Source organism: Scardinius erythrophthalmus (assembly GCF_964197995.2).
Source record: "Scardinius erythrophthalmus genome assembly, chromosome: 20".
NCBI classification, from domain to species: domain Eukaryota; kingdom Metazoa; phylum Chordata; class Actinopteri; order Cypriniformes; family Leuciscidae; genus Scardinius; species Scardinius erythrophthalmus.
Window position 1 is genome coordinate 13,043,860 of NC_138240.1, and position 22,710 is coordinate 13,066,569.

Consider the following 22,710-nt stretch of genomic DNA (forward strand, 5'->3'; position numbering starts at 1 on the left):
AATCTCTCCAGATCCTTCGGATTCCCAGCTCCATGTTACCCTACTCATTTTCTATAGGGTTCAGGTCAGGGAACTGGGACAGCCATGGCAGAAGCTTCATTTTGTGCTCCGTGACCCATTTTGGTGTTGATTTTGATGTTTGTTTTGGATCACTGTCCTAATGAAAGATCCAACCACAGTCCATTATAATATTTCTAGCAGAGGCTGCCAAGTTTTGTCATTTTTATCAGTTGGTATTTGCTAGAATCCATGATAGCATGTATCTGAACAAGATGTCCAGGTCCATAGGGCCACAACATTAAAGATCCAGCAGTATATTTTTTATCCAGGTACTTTTTAATCCTTGTTTGCACTAAACCCATCTGGTGGGTTTGCTGCCAAAAAGCTATTTTTTTGTTTTGTTTCATGTGACCATAGAACCCGGTCCCGTTTGAACAACTGAATATGCTGGAGTTTGTTTTTGGATGAGAGCAGAGGATGCTTTGAATGCTGTTTTCTTACAGCCACTTTCAAATTTGTGAAGCTCGACAATCTTTTGCTGCGCATCAGAACTATATTCTTTAGTTTTTGGCCTTTAAAGGGAATTTGGCCTTTATGTTTCCTTATTATACTCCTGTGAAACAAGAAGTCATGGCTGGACAATTTCATGTTCCTACCCTGGTGTGCTAAAAAAACAAACAAATATGATTGGGAATATACTTCAGAGATATTTTACTCATAAGAATTTCTAGGGGTACCAATACCGGGGCTCCAGACTGCGACCAAATGGTCGCATTTTGCGACCAAAATTTGAGAGTGTGCGACTGAATTTTACACCCAGTCGCACATGTGCGACCAGTAATTTATTTTTTTACGTTAAACGTGGAAGGGGCGCGTCAATGAATCTGGAATGTGTGGCAGGCCAATGAGTGTGAGAAGAATAGGGAATGGCCACTGTAACTGGCTAATGTGTGGAGGGGGAGGGTCCTAGAGATAATCGAGCGCGCGTAAACGTCCGTGGGAAGGAGACGGAGACAAATATCAATGTCACGGACAGACACAGTCGGATGATGATGATTAAGAGTCAGAGGTTTGTAAGGTGATAAAGGCCTGAACCCACTATTTTCGGGAAGACTGGCTAAGAGAATTCAGCTGGTTGAGGTACTGTAAGGAGATGCACTCCATGAGCTACGAATGTTGCAGTCGCTACCCCAGAACTGCGGGGAAAACGAAGTTTGCAGACAGTGCAGGCACTTCGCAGTTTAAACACTCAATCTCAGCCTCAAGCATAGAGTATGCCGTGACATTAATAAATAAAAACAAAATGAAAGTGGAAAAAAACTGCGCTACTCAGTACTCATTCTGCTTCACAGACCGTTTAATAGTTCGAACCAATAATAGACAGCGCAGAGCTCCTCTCGCCAGTCGCGGGCTGATCGCGATCACGCGAAACAGTTACATCGTGGAGATCCAGTGAAGAAATCCATTGAGTTCGCGACAGAATTAATAACATTGCTGAGAGATCCAGTGAGAAACATTCAGATTTGACGCAGAATTCTCTGTTATAAACCATATCAGATCAAACAGCGCTGACGTGGAAACCAGGAGAAACATGTGCAATGAGCGAACAAGTTATAGTAGGCTTTAGGTCCACAGATCAGCAACATTTACCTTGGATTTAATGTAGTAACAACTGTAACTATGGTATACTGTGGTTATAACAGTAGCCTACACATATTTTTCCAGCACTTCAAAACTATATTATCATATTTAAATGTTAATTTTAATGTGTTGACCAAAAAATTTTTTGTTCATCCTTTAAAGATTGTACCTATTTATAAAACTAAAAGTTTCAAGAAGTAGGAAAACTCACACTTATTTAAAAAAAAAAAAGATAAAGATTAAATTACTATTGTAAACATTAGACATCAGCTGCAGAGGACGCTTACTGGCTATTTTCACTCCCTAATATCTATTGTGTCACTCATTTTGCTTTTGAATTAATATTAAGACATTATGAATGATAATAATTAAAGTTAACTTTATCTATACACCTCAAATTAAGCTCAGTGCTTTGTCATCCCACAGTGCTACCAAATACTTTCTGTAGAACTTAGTGCCGCTGCCCTCAAATGTTAGTCTGGAGCCCTGTGAACTTAAAATAAAACTGCACATTGTAATTTCTGTACGTTAAGGCTATTTATTATCAAAGCATTTGTCAGTAATACAGTTATTTTGGGGGAAAATGTGAATAATTGCATTGCAAGGTGATTTAAGGTGTGCCCCTAAATTTTCTGCTTGCGCTCCTAAAATTTTAAGTCTGGGGCTACAGCGCTCCTAATAAAAAAAGTTAGTCTGGAGCCCTGAATACCATTTATTAATCTGATTTTCCTCCCACAATTGTTTTACTTCAGTAACAGGTTAGATTTTTGCACATTTTTTGAAAGAAAGATCAAAAGGATAAACAATGCAGATTTATTTTCACAGCCCTCTTTGATCATATTTACCAGGGGTGACAATAATTCTGACCATGACTGTATTCATTATACAAATGCCCATGGCACTTTAATATTTTATTATTTATATTATGAATTTAATTTCCAGGTCTATAAATCTCACTTTTTAAATTAAGTTGTCATATATCCAGGTTTTTCAAGACTGTGGGAATCCTGGAATATATATATATACACACTATATATCACTTCACTATATATAAAGAGCAGATGAAATTACATGCATGCAATGTCGTAGTTACATTTTTCAATTAGTAAGTCATAATGAAATGACCAAAAAGTACCAATAAATGACGTAACTGGTACGTCGGATTTGCATGCAGGTATGATGTTCATTCTATTCATCAGGATCAGTGTTGTCATGTTTTATTGTGTATTTACCATAGTAACTGTAGTTTCCATAACCCCACAATACCACTTTATTTTCACTTTGTGTTATTTTGTAATTTTTTAAATGACAGTGGCTCATACCAACTTACTAACTGTATTGTATTAACTTTTTTTTTACTGCAATTTAGTAGCCTTATTTTATAATAGCCTATGTTTATTCATCAGTGTTAGTGATATTTTTAGAATTTATGTGCATGTTAAGTGGGACAGTACTGTGTTATATAAAATATATATATATAAAATTCCTTAAAAATTGGGTCGCAGCTTCATGACCATGGGAACATGTGGGTTGAGAACCACTGGTTTAGATGCATAAAGTGGATATAAAAGAGAGACTGACCTTTGAACTTCCCACTTTCCAGCAGGGCTCCAGACTCTTCCAGGGAGAAGAATTCCTCAATGGAGACAAAGTTATAATCCACCCCCGAGATCTCTCCATCCCGTGGTTGCCTGGTCGTACCTGGGTCAGGGCAGAGAGAGCAAGCATATGAATGTAATCATCAAAAAATACAATGTTTGCTCTTTTTGCTTAAATTAGCAAATTTGCAAAAATTTGTTACAAGTAGACAACAAGCCATTTAGAAAGAGAATGTAAAAATAGGAAGGCTATAGTGCTACAGACACACGGGGCATTTTAAAAGATTGCTCATTATTTTTTCATAAACTTGCATCTTCCCTTTGCTAAAAATCTAATGCATTTTTTGAGAAAAACAAAAACCAAAAAAAACATCCTGATGACATCACCAGGAAGCCAGTCTCTTTGATGCGTTTGATGTTTGGATCCACAGACCTCAGAGAAAAAGAGACACAGCTGTCACACTGAACTTGTAGCAAGTTGATTGGCCTTGATATGGAAAATAGGCGGAGTTTAATGTATGATGTGAGTGTCAAATGAGGCTAAAAGCAGTTATGTTAAAGCGTTTACATACTAAACATATATCAAATAAACTGTGTGCGTGTCTGTTTCTATTTGCATATGACTTTGGTGGTGTGAGGCGACATCTGATCATGATTTCAAACACTTCAGACTTGCTCTATAATCCCACGGTGATGAGATTATACAACTTACTCTCAGCTTTCCATCTCACACGAAAGTTGGGACAAGTGGATTTTCCTGAAATAGATAAGCAGTGCATCCCAATTTAGGCTAACCTGATCACTGCAATTCTGGTGATTCAGAAGAGATACATACAGTAGGAAACCTGCATGCTTTGATCAATTGAACTTGCCAACATAACAAATGGCTCTGAAGCAAAAGTCTTCAGGAAGAGAAAAAGTACATGGTTTATGAGGTAGTGCACCTATTGCAAGGATACAACACACACAGTTATTCAACATCAAGCAGGACTGTAATGACTTAAAAGCCTTCAGCCACCATATACAATAAATCACCCATTAATAACAAAACACTGCATTGTCCCAGGGTATTAAACACCCTGTACTGTATATGACATCACAGTGCCTGTATTGCATTAATCCTAATGACAGCCAATGCAAAAAGCATGAGTGTTTTTTTCCCCTTCTTGAAACAATGACGTTTTTACGCAACACATTTGAGCCCAACACATTCACTCTGTAATGAATCTCTAATGAATGTGTAGGATGAGACATTAGGGATTTAGACACAGAGGACTTTTTACTTCCGTAATAATGTGACAGATTTAAACTGGAGATTTAACAAGAGCAAAATGTTTTTATCCATCAAAAAACTGATTGGATTGTGAAAAGCAAGTGTAAAATATCAGAACGGAGCCAGGTGGTCGGGGTTGATAAATATGGATTTTGTGATGTCAGTTGGAAAGGACACTTGAGCAAGTGATCACATCTTGACAAAAGATTACTTTTTTCTTTTCTTTGGGAATAACATATACTGATTAATTATGCACAATATGACCAGGAATATGTATTAGAAAAGTAAATGTTGATTTCTGCATATGCCAACCATTTAACATGACGTTTTGCACCTGGTTAAATATAGCCGCATGCTTTTGTACTGACACACCTGTGCTATTTTATCTTAACAGAACAGAAAATAGGAGCATCTTACAGTACACAGTCTTCTAATTGCCTGCAATCAATTCAGAGATGTGACGTTTTGAATAAACGGGAATGTTATTTGGGAAAGCCTTTCAGTTTGAGGAGACAGGCTAAGCAACTGAACCGATAGATTAAACGTTATGTGAATGGGTGCACGAAAATGCGTGTGGTTGTGTGTACATTCGCAAGCATGCATGAATGGGTCTGTGTTTGGGTGCTTACGCGCTTATGCATATGTGCAAGCACAGGAGTGCTGAAAGGCACAGCAGGGTACCTCAGGCTGAAGACAAAGACAAATGTGCAGCTTTGGGATTCAAGAGCAGGAAATAGGCAAAGTTCGAATCATGCAGGACGGATTAAATGCATCAGCTGTGATGGTGAACGGGAGCCTGATGCCGGCACGAGCTATACATTAATAAACGCATGCAATCATTTCTGAAAATAGTTGCCGTTTTGTTGCCAAGGCAAAATATGGAACAGTGTCATTCACAATGAGCGCACTGCTGTGACATTTGATGACAGTTGCCATGGCAACGGTTAAAGTGCATCGCATTGCCTCAAAGTGACTGAACCTTTGACTCTGTATGAGGTTTGACATGATTGTAAATTGGATTTGTTTACAGTCTCTGAGAGCATTAAAGCATGAGATTGCATGCATGCTTTTTCTGGCTGATGTATTTCAAGATTTAATTTCTTATATGTGTGAACTTGTTTGTGTTTTCAATGCAGTCGTATTACTGCAGGGGTTTTCAACCTTTTTCAGGCCAAGGAACCCTTGGTGGATAGAGAGAAGCAGGGAGCCATTTTACATATTGTATACATAATCTTGTGTAGCCAGGCCTGTGACTAAAAAGCATGAGGTTTGATCCATATTGCATTGTGAAATTAACTTAAATAATGGACTGGGAGTCTCTACAAATAGTTTTAGCGAAAATGAAATACTAGAAAAAAAGGGTTAAAAATGTGTCAAGTCAGTGATCAGAATTTAGCGTTTTCACTTGCGTTTTTTCCCAAGAAAAAATAAAAACCGCATGAAACCCAAATAAAATTTTCACGAGCTAAATCCAAACCATTTTTGAATGCAGTTTGAAATCAAATTAAAATAATTAATTTTTATGCAGTTGTCTGTGATAAATGTGTTCGGATTTGGAGAGTGTCCTCAAGAAATTATGTTTTATTAACAAACTTCGAGAGGAGCTTGTTCAAATGATCTACCCAATCAGCATGAGAGGAGGCCTATAACTATGTTCCTCTACAGTCTTTTCTAAATTCCTCTGCCACCCTGACTCCTCAGCTAGTTCCTCTCCCAGCCAGGGATATGGGGGAGAACTCTGGGTTTGGGCCACATTACGAGCTCGGAGCCCTTCCCCAGACAGCACGCCAAATACACATACTCTATTACTCTATATGATTATTTGTGAATGATTAAGTGTGAACACGTGGAAAACATAATGGCACAACAACCATCACTAAAATCTTACGGATTATGAACCTAATTCATAGGCAAGTTTGTGTCCAAACTATGACAACCACGACTGCAGTCTAAACTGAAAAACCTGGCAACATGTAGCTTACAGTTTTAACACTCATTCTAAAAAAATTGATTAAGAAAAGAAAAAAATCTGATTTCCCCTTAAGTCTAAATAAAGGCTATGTTCACCTTTAATGACAAACCCAGTGATTATTTCATCATCAAGAGCCCTTGTGCCAATCTGGTATTTTGTAAACATGACTGTTTTCAAATGGACTGATGAAAAAAAAAAAAGAGAAAAAAGAAAGTCAGCCAATCAGATTAGAGTTTACCAGATGAATAGATTACTTTCCAGTTTTGTCTGCAAAACACATTAGACAGTATGCAAATTAACTTAATAGATTTTACAACTGGACATTTGAGCATTTTACACACATTTTCTTCTTTTTCTTTCCTTTTACCATCCCGTGTTAAAGGGTTAGTTCACCCAAAAATGAAAATTCTGTCATTAATTACTCACCCTCATGTCATTCCAAACCTGTAAGACCTTTGTTCATCTTCGGAACACAAATGAAGATATTTTTGATGAAATCCGAGAGCTTTCTGAACCACCCATAGGCAGCAACGTCATTGCAACTTTCAAGGCCCAGAAAGGTAGTAAAGGCATCGACGCTGGTCATGTGTGCTCCACGACACATGCGTGTGATGCTGACACAGGAGCTAGCCAATGAGCCTTGTTTGTTGGCAAATAGTTTTTTTTTTGCACACAAACAGTATTTTCGTTGCTTCATAACATTAAGGTTGAACCACTGTAGTCACATGGACTATTTTATCGATGTCTTTACTACCTTTCTGGGCTTGAACGAGGTTTGGAACGGCATGAGGGTGAGTAATTAATGACAGAATTTTCATTTTTGGGTGAACTAATGCCGGGGACACACTTAACGACAAGCTGAAACATTCTAAGACTGAACTGAACACACTTAAAGACTGTTTCCGACGACTGGAGCAGATTTTAAACACCAACTGCGAACACCGACTGAACGCAACTGTCTCTGACTTGGCGCGTTTGGGCATGATCAGTCGTGAGTATCAAATTACATTCATGATCGGCCTTACAGTCGTTAATTGTGTCCCTGGCTTAACACTTTCAAGAGCCCAGTATTACTGCATTATGTAGGTGTTTGGTTCACTCACAGGGCACAGCGCGCAGGTAGAGGTTCTCTCGTATGACCTGTTGGAGTTGGCTGTCCATTGATCCGGGTGTAAAACACTTGCTCAGGTAAAGTCTCAGATCCTTACAGAGAGTCGAGCCTGCAGATTACAAAAAAAACACATGAACGAGAATGAAATGGAGAGATTTGAAACCACTTTTAAATAACAGCACTGTTGCCAAATTCACAAATAGAACACTGCTGTCACCATGGAAATATGAGAAAAAAGGTGAACTGGCAAAGTGAAACTGCCAAAGATGCAGTTCTGAAAATAAATCGAAAATACACCATGAGATCGATAAGGGTTAAACCAGGGGTCGGCAACCCGCGGCTCTAGAGCCGCATGCGGCTCTTAAGCGCCGCCCTTGTGGCTCCCTGGAGCTTTTTCAAAAATATGAAAATGGAAAAAATATTTTTTGTTTTAATATAATTTCTGTAGGAGGAAAAACATGACAAACATTCATAACCCTTTCGCACGTACGATCACATCGTGTGATTAGAACGGTCAGTGCATGACGTGATCAATTGCTAAATTCAAATGTGCTCTTGCGCGTTGGCTGGCGCTGAGCCAGAGACAGGCGCGCTCAGACCTGTCATATATCACAACTTCTCCGTGTTTTCAACCACATAATGTTTATGTTAGGTTTTAGACATATAAGTACTAAAAAAACAATACATTTAGAGTTTGTAAAATATACAATGATGTTAAAGGAAGAGGCAATAATAATCATTTCCATTATATACGTTTTATTCATATCAGATACACATTGTGTAAGTAACTTTAAAGTTTACTCTATTCTTCTCCCAGTTCACCAGCCACTTACTTTTATGTATTTCGGGAGAAGTGGATGAATTCACGTGTTGTAAATCCAACAGATCCGATTCTCTGAACTGCATCTGCGGCACAAACTAAGATGGCGGCGCCCATCGCGCATACAGCTCAACTAACGCGATCGTTATTAAGGTGTTTAAACAACAAAACACTTCCACTTGCATATATTTGACAATCGGAATATCAGACATTTCATGCCATATCTAAAACATTTGTTAATATTTTGAATAAAAAAGGAAAAATGACATAAAAGCAGATCATCATTCATTCAGCTCTGCTGTTGCTGCGGTGTGTCACGTGACACGCAATGACGCGTCACCATGGAAACCATAAAGTGACACATTCTAAATAACGGTCGCCTTGAAAAACGGTCGCTTTTGGGTTAAAGTTTTTCAACGTTGTAAAAATAATACACGAATAAATAAAACGAAACATAATACATTAAAATTATAATGGAAATTAAATTAATAGCACCATTGTACAGCAGAGTAGTCACGTGGTGCTTCATTCTCTCCAGGATGCGCTGCAGGTAAAATAAACATTTAACGTTAATCATGAATGCTCATTATGTATTTGTAGCCTACTTATCATTTTGATACTAGGGGGCTAATAAAGCTAATATAGACACTTACAGCATGTGTTGCCTTCATTATAAGGCTTATTTAAGGCTTTTAATTTTTTGCGGCTCCAGACAGATTTTTTTTTTTTTTTTTTTGTCCAATATGGCTCTTTCAACATTTTGGGTTGCCGACCCCTGGGTTAAACGGTCTCTCCCCCTGAATTCAGTCCTAACACTGCACACCCCAGGTTACTACAGTAACACCTCAGACCTCACAGACACATTCACGCATGCTGAGACTGCACTGCAACTGCAGAAGTCTCTAAGGTCAGTGTGCTGTTGTCACAAACAAGCACTGCGGAGCACCTAACGAGGACCGCTCGGCTTCTCTGTATTGATTTTTGCACTTAATATAATCCGGTGGTCCTTTCCGCACACAATCTCAACACATGGACTCCTCAAGGACTCATGGGAAAGGTAGGATGAGTCATTTCCCGCTGATCTATTCATTTTTTAAAATGCGTTATGACCTTATATGACAGCCAGCTTCCTTTCGCGAAGGATATTGATGGTCTTTATGCATTGTGGACTGGGATTGCCCGCCCCTTTACTCGCCGATGCCGGGCTCCACCCCCCCCCACGCTGACAGCGATCAATCGGGCCAACCAGGGCAGAGAGTTCCGGAGAGGTTAAGTAATAGAGTGTGGGATATCACATCCACTTAATGTCTGACACTGAAATGTGGGAAGGTGGAGACCTGACATTGCTATTGTCAAATCAGGATCCTTTTTACATACTGTTTTGAGAACAAATACTGTGTGGACTAATCTAAGTTCTGTTTTATCCAACCTAGACAGCGGCAAGCGATACTACACTTTGACAGTAATTTGGTTCTCGCTCTTCTTGTATATTAAACATCATACATGGAGGAGGAGAGATTGTGTTTGTGGAAGTTCAAAAACGTTTGATAAACCCTGAAACAAAACAGATGTTATGTAAATATACTATGTGTCATTCGGTTTTCAAATAAACCGAAGCTTTTCAGCTGTCATTACTCCAGTCTTCAGTGTCACATGATCCTTCAGAAATCATCCTTCAATCAATATTTTTGTGGAAACCATGATACATTCAGAATAAAAAAAAAAACACTGTTTTTTTTAAATAGAAATCTTTTGTAACGATATCAAAAGTCATATATCAATGTTTTGTAACAATATCAATGTCAAAATATTCTTACTGACCCCAACATTTTGAAAGCTAGTGTATAATTAATTCAATACAATAAAAAGATTAATTAAAAAAAGTTTTTTTTTCTACTTTGGTTATTTCCATAAATACTGTAACTATTCTACTTCCAGAAATTCTACAGTAATTAAACGAAGTAGCAAAGTTGCTATACTCAAACATTCAATATCTAAAAAAATCTATAATCTCTGAGTGATAGTTTTGTTGTGTAATTTAATTAATAAAAAAGCTTTTAGAACTCTTGTTTGCTATACAAATGATGCTGTATCTCACAAAAGAAGGAGCAATTTGACATTCTTGTTAGTTCGAGACATTGTGTTCACAAATCTGACAGAGTGAAAATGCCTTCACTGAGCATTAATTTATGGTGCCAAAACCCATTTTAAAAATGAATAATACGAATATAGTAAACTAAATTACCATGGAGTATCTGGAACTAACGTATTCAGAGAGGCTAGATTAGGATAATACAATCTTCAGGCAGAATGACATTAACGTGACATTAATGTCAACACTGTGATCTACTTGGGGCTATATCATGTCAGTAGATATAAAGCTCTTACACATCCGAAGTATTTCATTTAAAAGTGCAACAAAATGCAGATAAAACCTATAAAATAAAGGGTTTGTTGTACTAGCAGCCTTGTGAGTAAAAATTTAGATTAGTAATTAAAGGTCACCAAGTTTAACCCCAGGCCTATGAACTAGAAACTTCCCTAGAAATCCCCTATTTTTCTTGGCACCTCCAAGGAGAGGGCAATGTGGGGTGTGTTGCTTCAGATAAAACATCTAAAGGAACATTTCACCTAAAAAAGAACATTCTCTCAATATTTACTCACCCTCAAACACGTTTTGTCTCTTCTGTGGAACACAAAAAGTGAATTTGTAAAAGAACATCCTGGCCACTCTTTCCAAAATAATAAAATGTAAATGGCGAAAATGGCTTGTTTAAAGTGTTTAAAGGTAAATATGTAAATAAATATATGGTTAATATGATATAAAAATAGTCCATATACATCTGGAAAAAAAAAGAAGTAGTTAAAGAAATTAAAGTAAATATTTGCTGAAGATTTTGACATCTGTCCTACAGCTTGTCCTAACGTTTGATTCATGAATAAATCCTTTTTCATTGAATCAGTTCAGAATTTGTTTATGTATAGGACTGGTCTGGGGCCTCCAAAACTCATTTTGGAGTTTGACAGCCGCAGTCAGTCCCGATTCATTTTTATTATATTAAAGAGAAAAAAGGCCAGGATATCCTTCAAAATATAGCTTTTTCCAAAAAAAAAAAAAAAAAAGGAGTCTTACAGGTTACAGTCTTACAACATGAGGGTGAGTAAAAAAGATGACAGAATTTTCATTTTTGGATGAAGTGTCACTTTGAACGACAAAAATCGAAATCTTCTCTGTCAGTTGTGTCTTGTTAAAAAAAGAAATTCAGGAATTCTTTTCTTTGCATTGCCCAACTCTTATCTAACGCAAAGAAAGAGTTGGAAGAGTGCAAAAGCTTGTTACTCTCCAACTCATGGTGTCACACAACACTCAATTTGCTCTTATCGATAAATAAAATACCTGGTAAGACGGTTTTGATCCGAATGGGATGTGGACATGAGTTCAGAACCCCTCTTACATCTCCCAAGGTCAATCCCAGGACAGGTGTACCTCCAATCTCTAGGATGACGTCACCAACAGTGGCTCCACCCCCAGGTGCTGCTGTAACAAATGGGAACTCTCCATAATCTGCACCACCTCCAATGGCCACACCAAGCTCTCCCGAGGCTCCGCCCAGTGGGACGAAGCTCTCCTGCACTTTTGAGCGCCAGTGCAGCTTCTTAACAGTGGCCTTAGACATGTTGACAGCGCTGTAAGAAACGAAAAAGGAAAGACATTGTTCAAACATGTTTATTTGTTGTTTGCAAAAATTAAAAAGGAGATATCCCTACTGAAAAAAAAACCCCTTAAGCCTAGGCTGTTTGTCACGATGGTCCATCGTCTTTGTCTTAGGCACTTTTCATCAAGTCAAACTGTGAGTTTAGCTGACTACCCAGCTAAACCAACGAAAGGCTAGCTTGACCAGGTTAGAAGACCACCAGTAGGGTTTTTTTTCAGTAGGGTTGACTATGAATCAGCATCTTTGCACAATCAGTATTGTTTTATTTAATGCCATGTCAGCATCTGTGGCTATCTTCATAGCAAAAAATAAATTACAAAAATACAAGTTACATATATACAATAAAAATAAAAACCAAAACCAAAAGTTAGGTCTTCGCCTTTAAGCAAAAATGTACAAGTATGTGTCAATCTTGAATGACCTATATGACATCTAGTGAACACCACTTGATCAAATCTTGTTTTAAGGAAGATTAAAAGTTTGAGATTTCAGGGTGGATTTCATGTAATTTATTTTTTGAACACATATCGCACTCTTCTTGCCACCTATTTAATATATAATGATTGACAGTAGGTCTAAGGTCTGAGGGAGGAATTTGACATTTTTCTATGTCCAGATTAATAGCATTCTTTGCACAAAACAGGTTTTCAATGAATATGGATAAATTCAGATCATTTTGAAATGGCATTTTGAAACCTCAAACACTGTGCATCTCATACCATGTACAGTATGTGCCATAATACTGGTTTAATGGTTACAGCAACAGCCTTAAGAAACAAAAGGTTTTAATAATGTATTTAAAGTACTGTATACTACCATTCAAAAATATAGGGTCAGTAAGATTTTTCAAAATTGAAAACTCAGCTTTGTCATTACAGGAATAAATTACATTTTAAAACATATTGAAATTTTAAATTGTAATAATATTTCACAATATTACTATATTTACTGTACTTGGAGACTTGGTGAGCATCAGAGACTTTTGAAAACAAAACAAAAATCTTACCAACCCCAACATTTTGAATGGTATTGCACTGTATATGAAGTGAACAAGATACAACTTAGTAACTTTTTTAATGTACAGGGTGGGCCATTTATATGGATACACCGTAATAACATGGGAATGGTTGGTGATATTAAAGTCCTGTTTGTGGCACATTAGTATATGTCATGGTCACCACCCATCTTGAGGAGTTTGCCCTCTCACATATACTAATGTGCCACAAACAGGACTTTAATATCACCAACCATTCCCATGTTATTACGGTGTATCCATATAAATGGCCCACCCTGTATATTTATTTAGTGGACTAAAGCTGAGGACATAGTCAACTAAAACGGTAACAAAAAGGATGAAACAGCGTGAAGTCAATTACATATATAGAATGAAAATATACGTCCCATAACTCTTCAAAGGCACATTTACGCGAGTCCCAGTGGTGTTCCACAAGCTATACACATGATGCGAGTCTCCAAATTGAAACAAAACAAGCAAACAGATGGTCAAAACGCAGTGGGGGGTGATTTCATCCACAAACACAATTTACACGGGCTCATTAAAAATGCATAGATCTATTTCAGGTGTCACTGATTCTGCAACCGAAAACGTACACGTTTTCATCAGCAAAATTGTCTGGGTCTTTCCACTAAACATTAAATTAGAAAAAAAATACAAAAAAAATCAGTATCTCAAAGGATCTGCCAAATTACGCATCAGGTTTGGCTGCAGAAGGCCCTCTCTCTCTCAGCATGTGTGTCCCTGTTGCTTAGCCATATAGCGACTCGTATAGTCTCTATAGATATGAATCAGCAGCTATAGATACAAAAATACAAACAAAAATAAAAGGTAAATAATTTGCCCATCTGAGAATAATGAGAACACGCTTCAACTTTCTGATTACAACCCTGCAGTGCAAAGATCACACACTAGTTAATGCATCATCTGATATACATCAGCAGGGGTGGGGTGGGGGGGCTGAGTGTTTAAATGAACAATACTAACAGAGTTACATAGTTACAGCTACACCATTGCAGTAAACTCAGGGAGGGGAGGAGAGGAGACCGTGCATTCCGGCGCTGCGGGTCTTTTCCATTACCTCACAGAGCGAGAGAAAGTTAGATCTCCAGGTCTCACAGACTCTGCCTGGGAGCCATGGAGAAATAGCGGCGCGAGTCACCTTAAAAACTGAAAGCAAACAGTGGCGTGAGCACTTCAAACGCTTGGTATCAAAGTCCATCCAACCTGCCGCAGTGTGTTCGCACCTCACTTGAGCGCACACACACAGAGCACAGTACAGTGTGAATGTGTTATGAGCATGTACGGTTCGCCGGAAAACCTTTCATGCAGGTAAAAAGACTCAGCACTTAGGATACAAGATTAATATATAACTTTAGCTTTAAATATGCATCTGGATCTTGTCTACCACTTTGTTCGCTGCGGTTGTGGCATCCCTCTGGGATGATGTTTCATGTGTCACAGACATACACTTCGTCTGAGGCAAGTTTCTTCAAGTGTATCACTGCCATATGACATCTGTGTATCTTTATCGAGATCTAAAGCCCGTTCCCTTTCTGATTAAATCCCGCTTGCATCTTCCGCATTACATATGCATGCTGAGTCTTCATGAGCTGCTGAGATGTTGAGAATAATTGATTAAGTACTTTGGAAAGGTGCCCAAAACTGCCCCCCAATCTTTCTTATGAATAAAGACCTTATAACAGCAAACAAAAGAATTGGTTCAAGAGCATTTAAGATGGCTCTGCAAAGAGTTAATGTTCCTAATGCAATGGTTGCACTTTCAAACTCATTCAAATGGCCAATGCATTTCTACATTTCAACTACATTTGCACGAACAGCACCAGGAAATCCAGGATACGACAAGTATGCAGCATGACTATTTTACATTTATTCATTTAGTAGATGCTTTTATCCAACTACCGGTCAAAAGGTTGAAATCATTACGATTTTTTTATGTTTTTGAAAGAAGTATCTTATGAAGTCTCTCTCCTTAGAAATTATTCTTATTATTATCAATGTTGTAAAACCGTGATACATTTTTATCAGGATTCTTTGATGAATAGAAAGTTCAAAAGAACACTCAATCGTACTTACCCCAAACATTTGAATGGTAGTGTATCATGGTTTTCACTCAAATTTCAACTTTGAAAATAATAATGATTCTTGAGCACCAAATCAGCATTTTAGAAGGATTTCCAAAGGATCATTAAAGGACACTAAAGACTGCAGTAACGATGCTGAAAATTCAGCTTTGCCATCACAGGAATCAAATTACAAATTTAAAATACATTAAAATAGAAAACATTTTAAATTTAAGTAATATTTCACAATATTAATTCTTATCACATCACTGCAGCCTTGGTGAGCATAATAAACTTATTTCAAAAACATTTTTAAAAAATACTATTATTATTATTATTCCAAACTTTTGACAGGTAGGTCAGGTGTAAAAGACCAACAATATTTGCAGAGCACAGTGTCAGTTTCAAGTATAAGCTGGATTACTATTCAAACTACAGTAGAGCAAAAGTGGAATTTAGAAAACATTTTACTTGCAGGTTTCAAAATGTGACTTAAAGGGTTAGATCACCCAAAAATGAAAATTATTAAAGACATCGTTAAAAATGCGCAAAACCCCCCCAAAATAACGACTTTATTCAACTATTCATTTTCTTCTGTGTGGGCCTCTGCCACGTAGTGTAACAGCACAGCGTTTCTGGGTTGTACATCAGAACGTAGGCTCACTATTGGCCGACGTTGGTCATGTGTGTGATGCTGGCCAATAGTGAGCCTACGTTCTGACGTACAACCCAGAAACGCTGTGCTGTTACACTACGTGAACTCACGTCAGAGGCCCACACAGAAGAAAATGAATAGTTGAATAAAGTTGTTATTTTTGGTTATTCTCATTGCTTGATAAACATAAGGTTGAGCCACTGTAGTCAACTGGACTATTTTAGCGATGTCTTTAACTTTTCTGGGATGGCAGATTTGATTACATAGAAGCCTATGAAGGAGTGAGCTCTCAGATTTCATCAAAAATTTCTTAATTTGTGTTCCGAAGATGAACGAAAGTCTTACGGCGTTGGAACAACATGAGGGTGAGTAATTACTGACAGAATTTTCATTTTTGGGTGAACTAACCCTTTAAAGTTTAAATCTCAAACCCTGCCTGAACACTCTAGCTCATTTCCTTCTGAGGGAGTCTGTGCCACCAAAGATGAAGTGCAGAGAGAGGATAAATCCTGCTGGATCTTCAGGTGAGTCAATGAACAGCTTTAATTGAAAACTAAAGGTCCAGATGTCACTGGGCCAAGAAGACAGATGCAGATCAAAGTTCTGTTGATGACATTCTAACTAAGATGAGATATTTAACCGCTAAGTTCCGACTTCGAAGACGGCTGCTGTTGGAGATTTGTCGACATCTAATGCAGCAACTCTTAACATCAAGTATTGTTCATGCTGTGGAACTAGATCGTAGATCAGAAGAATGAAATTCGATTTCTACCCCTGTGTTTTGTCTCTGAAGCTAATGATTATGGGATGTCTTGATCTCACCGTACTGTAGCACTGAACATTAACTTAAGCTCCCAAATTAGAGAAGCATAAGACAACACATCATCACCCTTTCCTCCTGAATAAAAAACAGCTTAAACGTGTTTGTTGGTCTTATTTGGTCTCCCAGCCTGGACTGTTGGCTGGTTTAGAAGGGTTTTCATCTTGTCAGGCGATCGTAAACCAGCTAAAACCAGCAAATCAGCTTAGACTGGTTTAAGCAGGATTTCTTTTGAAAGATCAGCTTGACAAAGACAGAAAATGTTCCATTAGAAACATGTACACCCAATCAAAACTCAAAAATCATCTCAAATCAGATCCCAATAAAATGTAATCGCTTGCAGACATGTTTAAAATCTCTCTGCGGCATCACACTGCGGATCGCTATTGTGTAAAGAGCCTCAGGTACATCAGTCTGTCGTTATGTGCTGAACCATTAAAGCGTTCAGGACGATGTAGAGCCAAGGGGTTTGGTTTTTCTCCACATCAGCAGTCAGGGTACCTCCTCAATAAAAACAAACAATCTGGAACTCAGAAGAAACCTCTTCAGTCAAAAGAGGTCACACTAGATGTTATTTCAACATGATTCAAGTCATACCATATTAGTTTAGGACTACAAATCCCAGGGTCAAATGGAGCAATATCAGCTACAGTACTTGTCACTTTCAAAAGTGTATTGAAAGTGTCTTTTCACTGCAAATTGGCATCTTAAGTGCAAGTCCACTATGTATTCTGGAGATGAAACTTCATGGCCCCTGCACACATGCTCATACATATGAATGCCCACAATGCACACCTGCACAGGCTAATTTGCATAACGACACTATTGGCTGTTGAAGTCCATAACCTTCATGCTAGCAGCCTTACGAGAGTAACAAGAAAATGTAACGGGGAGAGCAGAGGACAGGTGAGGAGAGGTATGAAACTGTGTTGCCTGGGGGAAAGATATAGTGAGATTCAGAGTGACAGAGGCAGGCAGTTCTGCAGTAGTAGCTTGCCCAAGTGGTCAGCGATAGTTTATCAAATTTAAAATGGTTAAAAATTAGCTTAATGTGTGTGCATGAATGCACTGTTTATTAGTGCTTTAGCAACCTACATTTTTTACTATTTATTACTATATTTTCATTTTATGTTAAGTTAAAGTTTTAATAATTTTGTTGTGTTTTGTCGTCATCTATATTGTTATTAGTATGTTTTTATGTCCATTTGTTTTTTTATTTTTTTTATTTCAGCTTTAGTTTTAGTTATTTTATATCAAATATTTGGTACAAACTAATTGAAAATGAGAAATGTTGCCTAGGCAGATAGCTGAAAGAAGTAATAAAACAAACTTATTTCAGTTAGTGTTTATTGTATTTCAAGTAAATAAAAATGTAATAACCCTGCTTGGGACATGAAAGATGTCCCTTGTGTAATTTTAAGTGTCATGTGCAATACCCAACACATTATTTATTTTTATTACAGACAAACTCCTTTTGTGTGTAAGCATACTTCCCAATAATTATCATTCTGTTCTGTGTAACATGGCTTTTTCTGACTGACACATGCCCTGTCCAATTCCCACACAGATACTCAGTGGGCAGATTTCTCCTCATAACATTCTTGAGATCTCACAACCCTAATAAAACAGTGATATGCGGATGAGTGTGGTCATAAACGCTGTGGAGGGCTATGATGGTGCTGAGAGGGGCTGCATGCAGCTAGCCAATGACTGCAATGGTCATTATTTACCAGCAGAGTGGAGTATGTATCCCACATCTCATCTCACATCACTGCAAACCCACGGCACAGAGTCGCAACTGGTCTGACACATTTTCTCAGCACATGCTCGCTCTCGCATTACACACTCTACACTTTCTGTGTACAGAAAAACACCTACATTCATGCAAACCTGAAAGGGCTCCGTTGTCTCCAAACAGGAGTGCGCGAGGCCGCTCTTTTACTACGTGGACCAACAGTTCACTCACGCGCTCGCGCTAATGTACTGCTATTGTTGTCCGAGAGGAGCTTTCACGCGAGCATCTTTTATGAAAGACAAAAACGTGTAGCACATGCAGACTTGAAATGAATCGCGATAGAAGATGAGGTGGAGATAGTTGACAAAATCAAAGCAGCTGACAAGGAGAACGCGCGCGGCGTTAAATGCTGCAAAGGCAAAGTGGCTCCCCTGGCATCAGTCGCCACGCAAGGACATAATGGAATTCGCGCGGTACACCAACAGAAATGAAAAATGGACAAAAGCATATGGTAGTAGTATCGGATGGTCAGCCAAGCAATAATGAGACGGTCTGTGACATACCTTCATAATTCCAGCCTTCCCCCCCGCGACGTATTGCCTTATGGCTGTAATCCTTACAAATACTCTATCAATACTGATTGCCTATTGGAGTCGCAGGTGACTGCAGATATGCTGTGTTGGAGGAGCACTACGGTTTCAGGTCCATAGCTCTGCGCTGCTGAGGATGAACTGGCCGGAGAGGGAGGACAGTGTAGCATTACAATCCCGCGCGGAAGCCTCGTGCCCTCAGGGCCGCTCAGCTAATGGAACATGGGTCAAAATTACGTTGCATTCAGTACAGCCCTGTCTTTGCAGGTTTGGCAATAAGGAAGCGATGATAAGGCAGCCAAGCGGAGGGGAGGAGAGGAGGAGGAGGCAGGGACGGGGAGGGAACGCTGTGTGAAACAGGGACCTCCCTATGGTCGCAGGCGATTGGACAGCGCCGCGCGAGACTGGAAATACATGAACGCGCCGTGACTCCTTACCCAAATACTTCAATCAAGAAGACATATTTGAATTGATCATGAATAGGACCGCATGCTACTCATTAAGTGAGCGAACGTTCTGATCAAAGACACAAGGCAAGTATTTATTTTGGTGACACTATCTAAGATACATTATTGTCAACAGGTGATAATTCATCGACGAATTAATTCTTAAATAATAATGGCTAATTATGCATTTTTATCTAGCATAAGGCACATGGTAATTTTTAAAACTAGGTATTTTCTTGAGTTTTTTTTTTCTTGCATACATTTAACAAGGTTAGCAATGCATTGTTGTAAGCAAATGCATGCATTAAACATTAATATCATAAACAAAGCAAAACCAGTAACAAAAATAAGAAGATCCAACAAATAATTAAAACAAACGTGATGCGTGCTGGCTACCATGGAATTCTGGGAAATCCCTTTGTCCTTTATAAATGTAGGCTACTACATATCTGCATATTCAATTTGATCTGTAGGCTAAAATACAAGATAATTAAAACTTTTTACTTTAAAATAGGCCTAACTTTTTTTAAAAAGGGATCGTTCACCCAAAAATTAAATTCTGTCATCATTAACTCACATGTTGTTCCAAACCTGTATGAGTTTCTTTCTTTTGTTGAACACAAAATGATATCTTTTGAAGAATGTTGGTAACCAAACAGTTGACTGTAACCATTGACTTCCATAGTAGCTTGTTTTCATGGAAATCAATGGCTACCGTCAACTGTTTGATTAGGCCTATACCAACATTCTTCAAAATGTCTTCTTTTTAGTTCAGCAGAACAAAGAAACTCATACAGGTTTGGAACAACATAAAGGTGAGTAGATAACTTTAATTTACATTAACAGAGATTTACTGAGTCTTGATTAAAATGACCACCGTTTCCTAAATATGCATTTATAAAAGTGTTGTATTTGTAACAAAATGTGGCTGTTGGCTTTTTTCACATTGCAGTTGATGAGCTTGTAAGTGACACTCTCTGTGGTCTGCGCGCGCGCTGCAGCAGCTTCTCCGTCTCGTTGATCTAATGGGTCCGTTTCAGCTGACATCAGCGAAATACGCTCACTGTTTACGGTTCGCTATGACGTTGACGCAAACTCTTTCTCAAGATAATCGCAACTCTCCGTTCCAGCTCTGCGATGTTACATATGTGAGTCATACGCGCGTGTGCGTGTGTGTGTGTGTGTGTGTGTGTGTGTGTGTAAAACACTGCATAAATATAGTGCCTATTGCAAGCGTCAAAGATTCGTCCGCCATTACACTATACTGTTTTGGATGAAAAAAAAAAAAAGTGTCGTAAGCATCATTAACTAATGCGCACACTTTATCCATGTGCTCTCTCTGGTTGCCAAGGAAACTGTGTGGGTATCTTAGATACAGTGCCAGTAGCGCATGCAACCCGCAAGCACCACCCACAAGCAGCAAGACATCATCTTTGGCTAGATTATTTTCCAACACATACAATTGCATCGAGCTGCTCGCGAAAGAACAACAGAGTATTTCTTCAATAATGCATACAGCCCTTTGGTATCATAAATAACATGAGGCAATTAACAAGACGTTCTCTTCATTACAGAGGGGGTGATGGAATGCCTGTTGCAGTGCCACAGTTGTGTGGAAGTGTGTATGTGTTTGGCTGGGGGTTAAAGTCAATGAGGTACCTAAGAAAGTGCTGACTATGACTCAGTTTTAGTACAGAAGTGCCTGCTTGCTGCAATCCCAGTTCACCCTTGAGTATAGACTGTACATGGGAACAAACACACACTCAAAAACACGTCAATCAGATTTAAACACGTTTGAGTTCATACACTGCAAAAAAACATTGTTGACTTAACTTAAAAAAGTAAGTTACCTGGTTACCTTAAAAATTTGAGTTCATTGAAATTAGAAAATACAATAAAAGAGATTGGTTTAATAAATAGAAACTCAAAATATGAATTATCTAAGTTGAGAAAAGAATTTGAGAAAAGATAAAAAGTTATGATAAATCATGAAAATAATAAACTATAGTTTATTATTATTAACACAATATACTGTTTACTGTTGAAAATGAATGAGACTAGCCCTATTTTGACATCTGGATACAATTATTATGGTCGGGGTCAAAGTGACCCTTATTGGATTCAATGCAATTCACCAAGAATCACAATATGAAAAGAAAATCTGGTAAAATCAGCAAGTCTTTTACAATAATACTTTTTGCACATTAAAAAAGTAAATATGCAAACATATGATTTTTAAAGCTGTTTTAAACAGCATTTTTTTATAAAAACCTTTTTTTCATAAACTGTGAATATTATAAACAGTATTGGTAATATGTAAATACAAAAATGGTTACATTTCAAACATAAGTGTGAAAATGCACTTCCTCTGTGTGTTTTCCTGAAGTTTAAACAGTAGAGCATGGCACTTCGAATTTCCAGCTAACTGAACATGCATGAAAAACATAAATAAATAAAAAACATTCAAAAGTAATGTATTCCTTTGAAGCATTGTCAGTTTGTCTGCATAAAAATATCTTCAAAATGCATAAATACCCTTAGATGGCAGGTGAGACTGAGGTAACAAAATATACTGCCTTTAACAATGAAATCATGGAGATTTTGTATGCACGTTCCACAACATGTTGACACATTGCAGGCATGTTCAACCTGGTTAAGCAGTATTTCGGACAACCCAAATATCGAAAAACTGACCTGCAGCATAATATAAGGGCTAGGGGCTTGGGCAAGGTCAGTAAATCTATCCTAACTCTGTTCCAAACACATCAGATTTGCTGTTTGTGAAAGAACATGTTAAAATAAGCAGGTGAAATGAGTGACATTAAAATGCAAAAATGAACCCTCTTGCTTTTTTTTTCTTTTCTTTTTTTTTTCTCAGTTACACACATTCATCTCTGCTAAGCTCTAATCTAACAGAGCACACCATGGCACTCACTGAAGAGAGAAAGAGAAAGTGAGGGAGGAATAAAAGAGAGAGAGAGCAAGAGAGAGGGAGGGCTGAGTGAAGACAGTGAGATAAATCAAAGTAATTCATCTCTTCAGAACAAGATAGCAGATAAATAGGCGAGAGCATGTGAAGGAGGGTTACAAATGAGAGAGATGCGGAAAATAAAGACTCATCGCTTTCTTCAGTGTTATATATATCACATGAGAATAAAAATCAGTAAAGGTCTAAACATCATTTAAACGAGGTGATTTGAGAGAATATTTTGTGAAAGCTGAAAAACATTATAA

The 22,710-nt window shown here is 38.0% G+C and overlaps 1 protein-coding gene across 1 annotated transcript in view; it reads right to left on the minus strand.

Moving 5' to 3' along the window:
- Window positions 1-12,092, minus strand: part of magixa (MAGI family member, X-linked a) — a gene marked incomplete at its 5' end in the record, with an annotated part of 40,535 nt that extends 28,443 nt beyond the window's left edge. The window contains 3 exons of the mRNA XM_081348757.1: window positions 3,223-3,342; window positions 7,588-7,704; window positions 11,813-12,092. Coding sequence (XP_081204883.1) covers window positions 3,223-3,342; window positions 7,588-7,704; window positions 11,813-12,092 — 517 coding nt within the window. The remainder of the gene's footprint in view (window positions 1-3,222; window positions 3,343-7,587; window positions 7,705-11,812) is intronic.
- Between the last annotated feature and the right edge of the window lie 10,618 nt (window positions 12,093-22,710).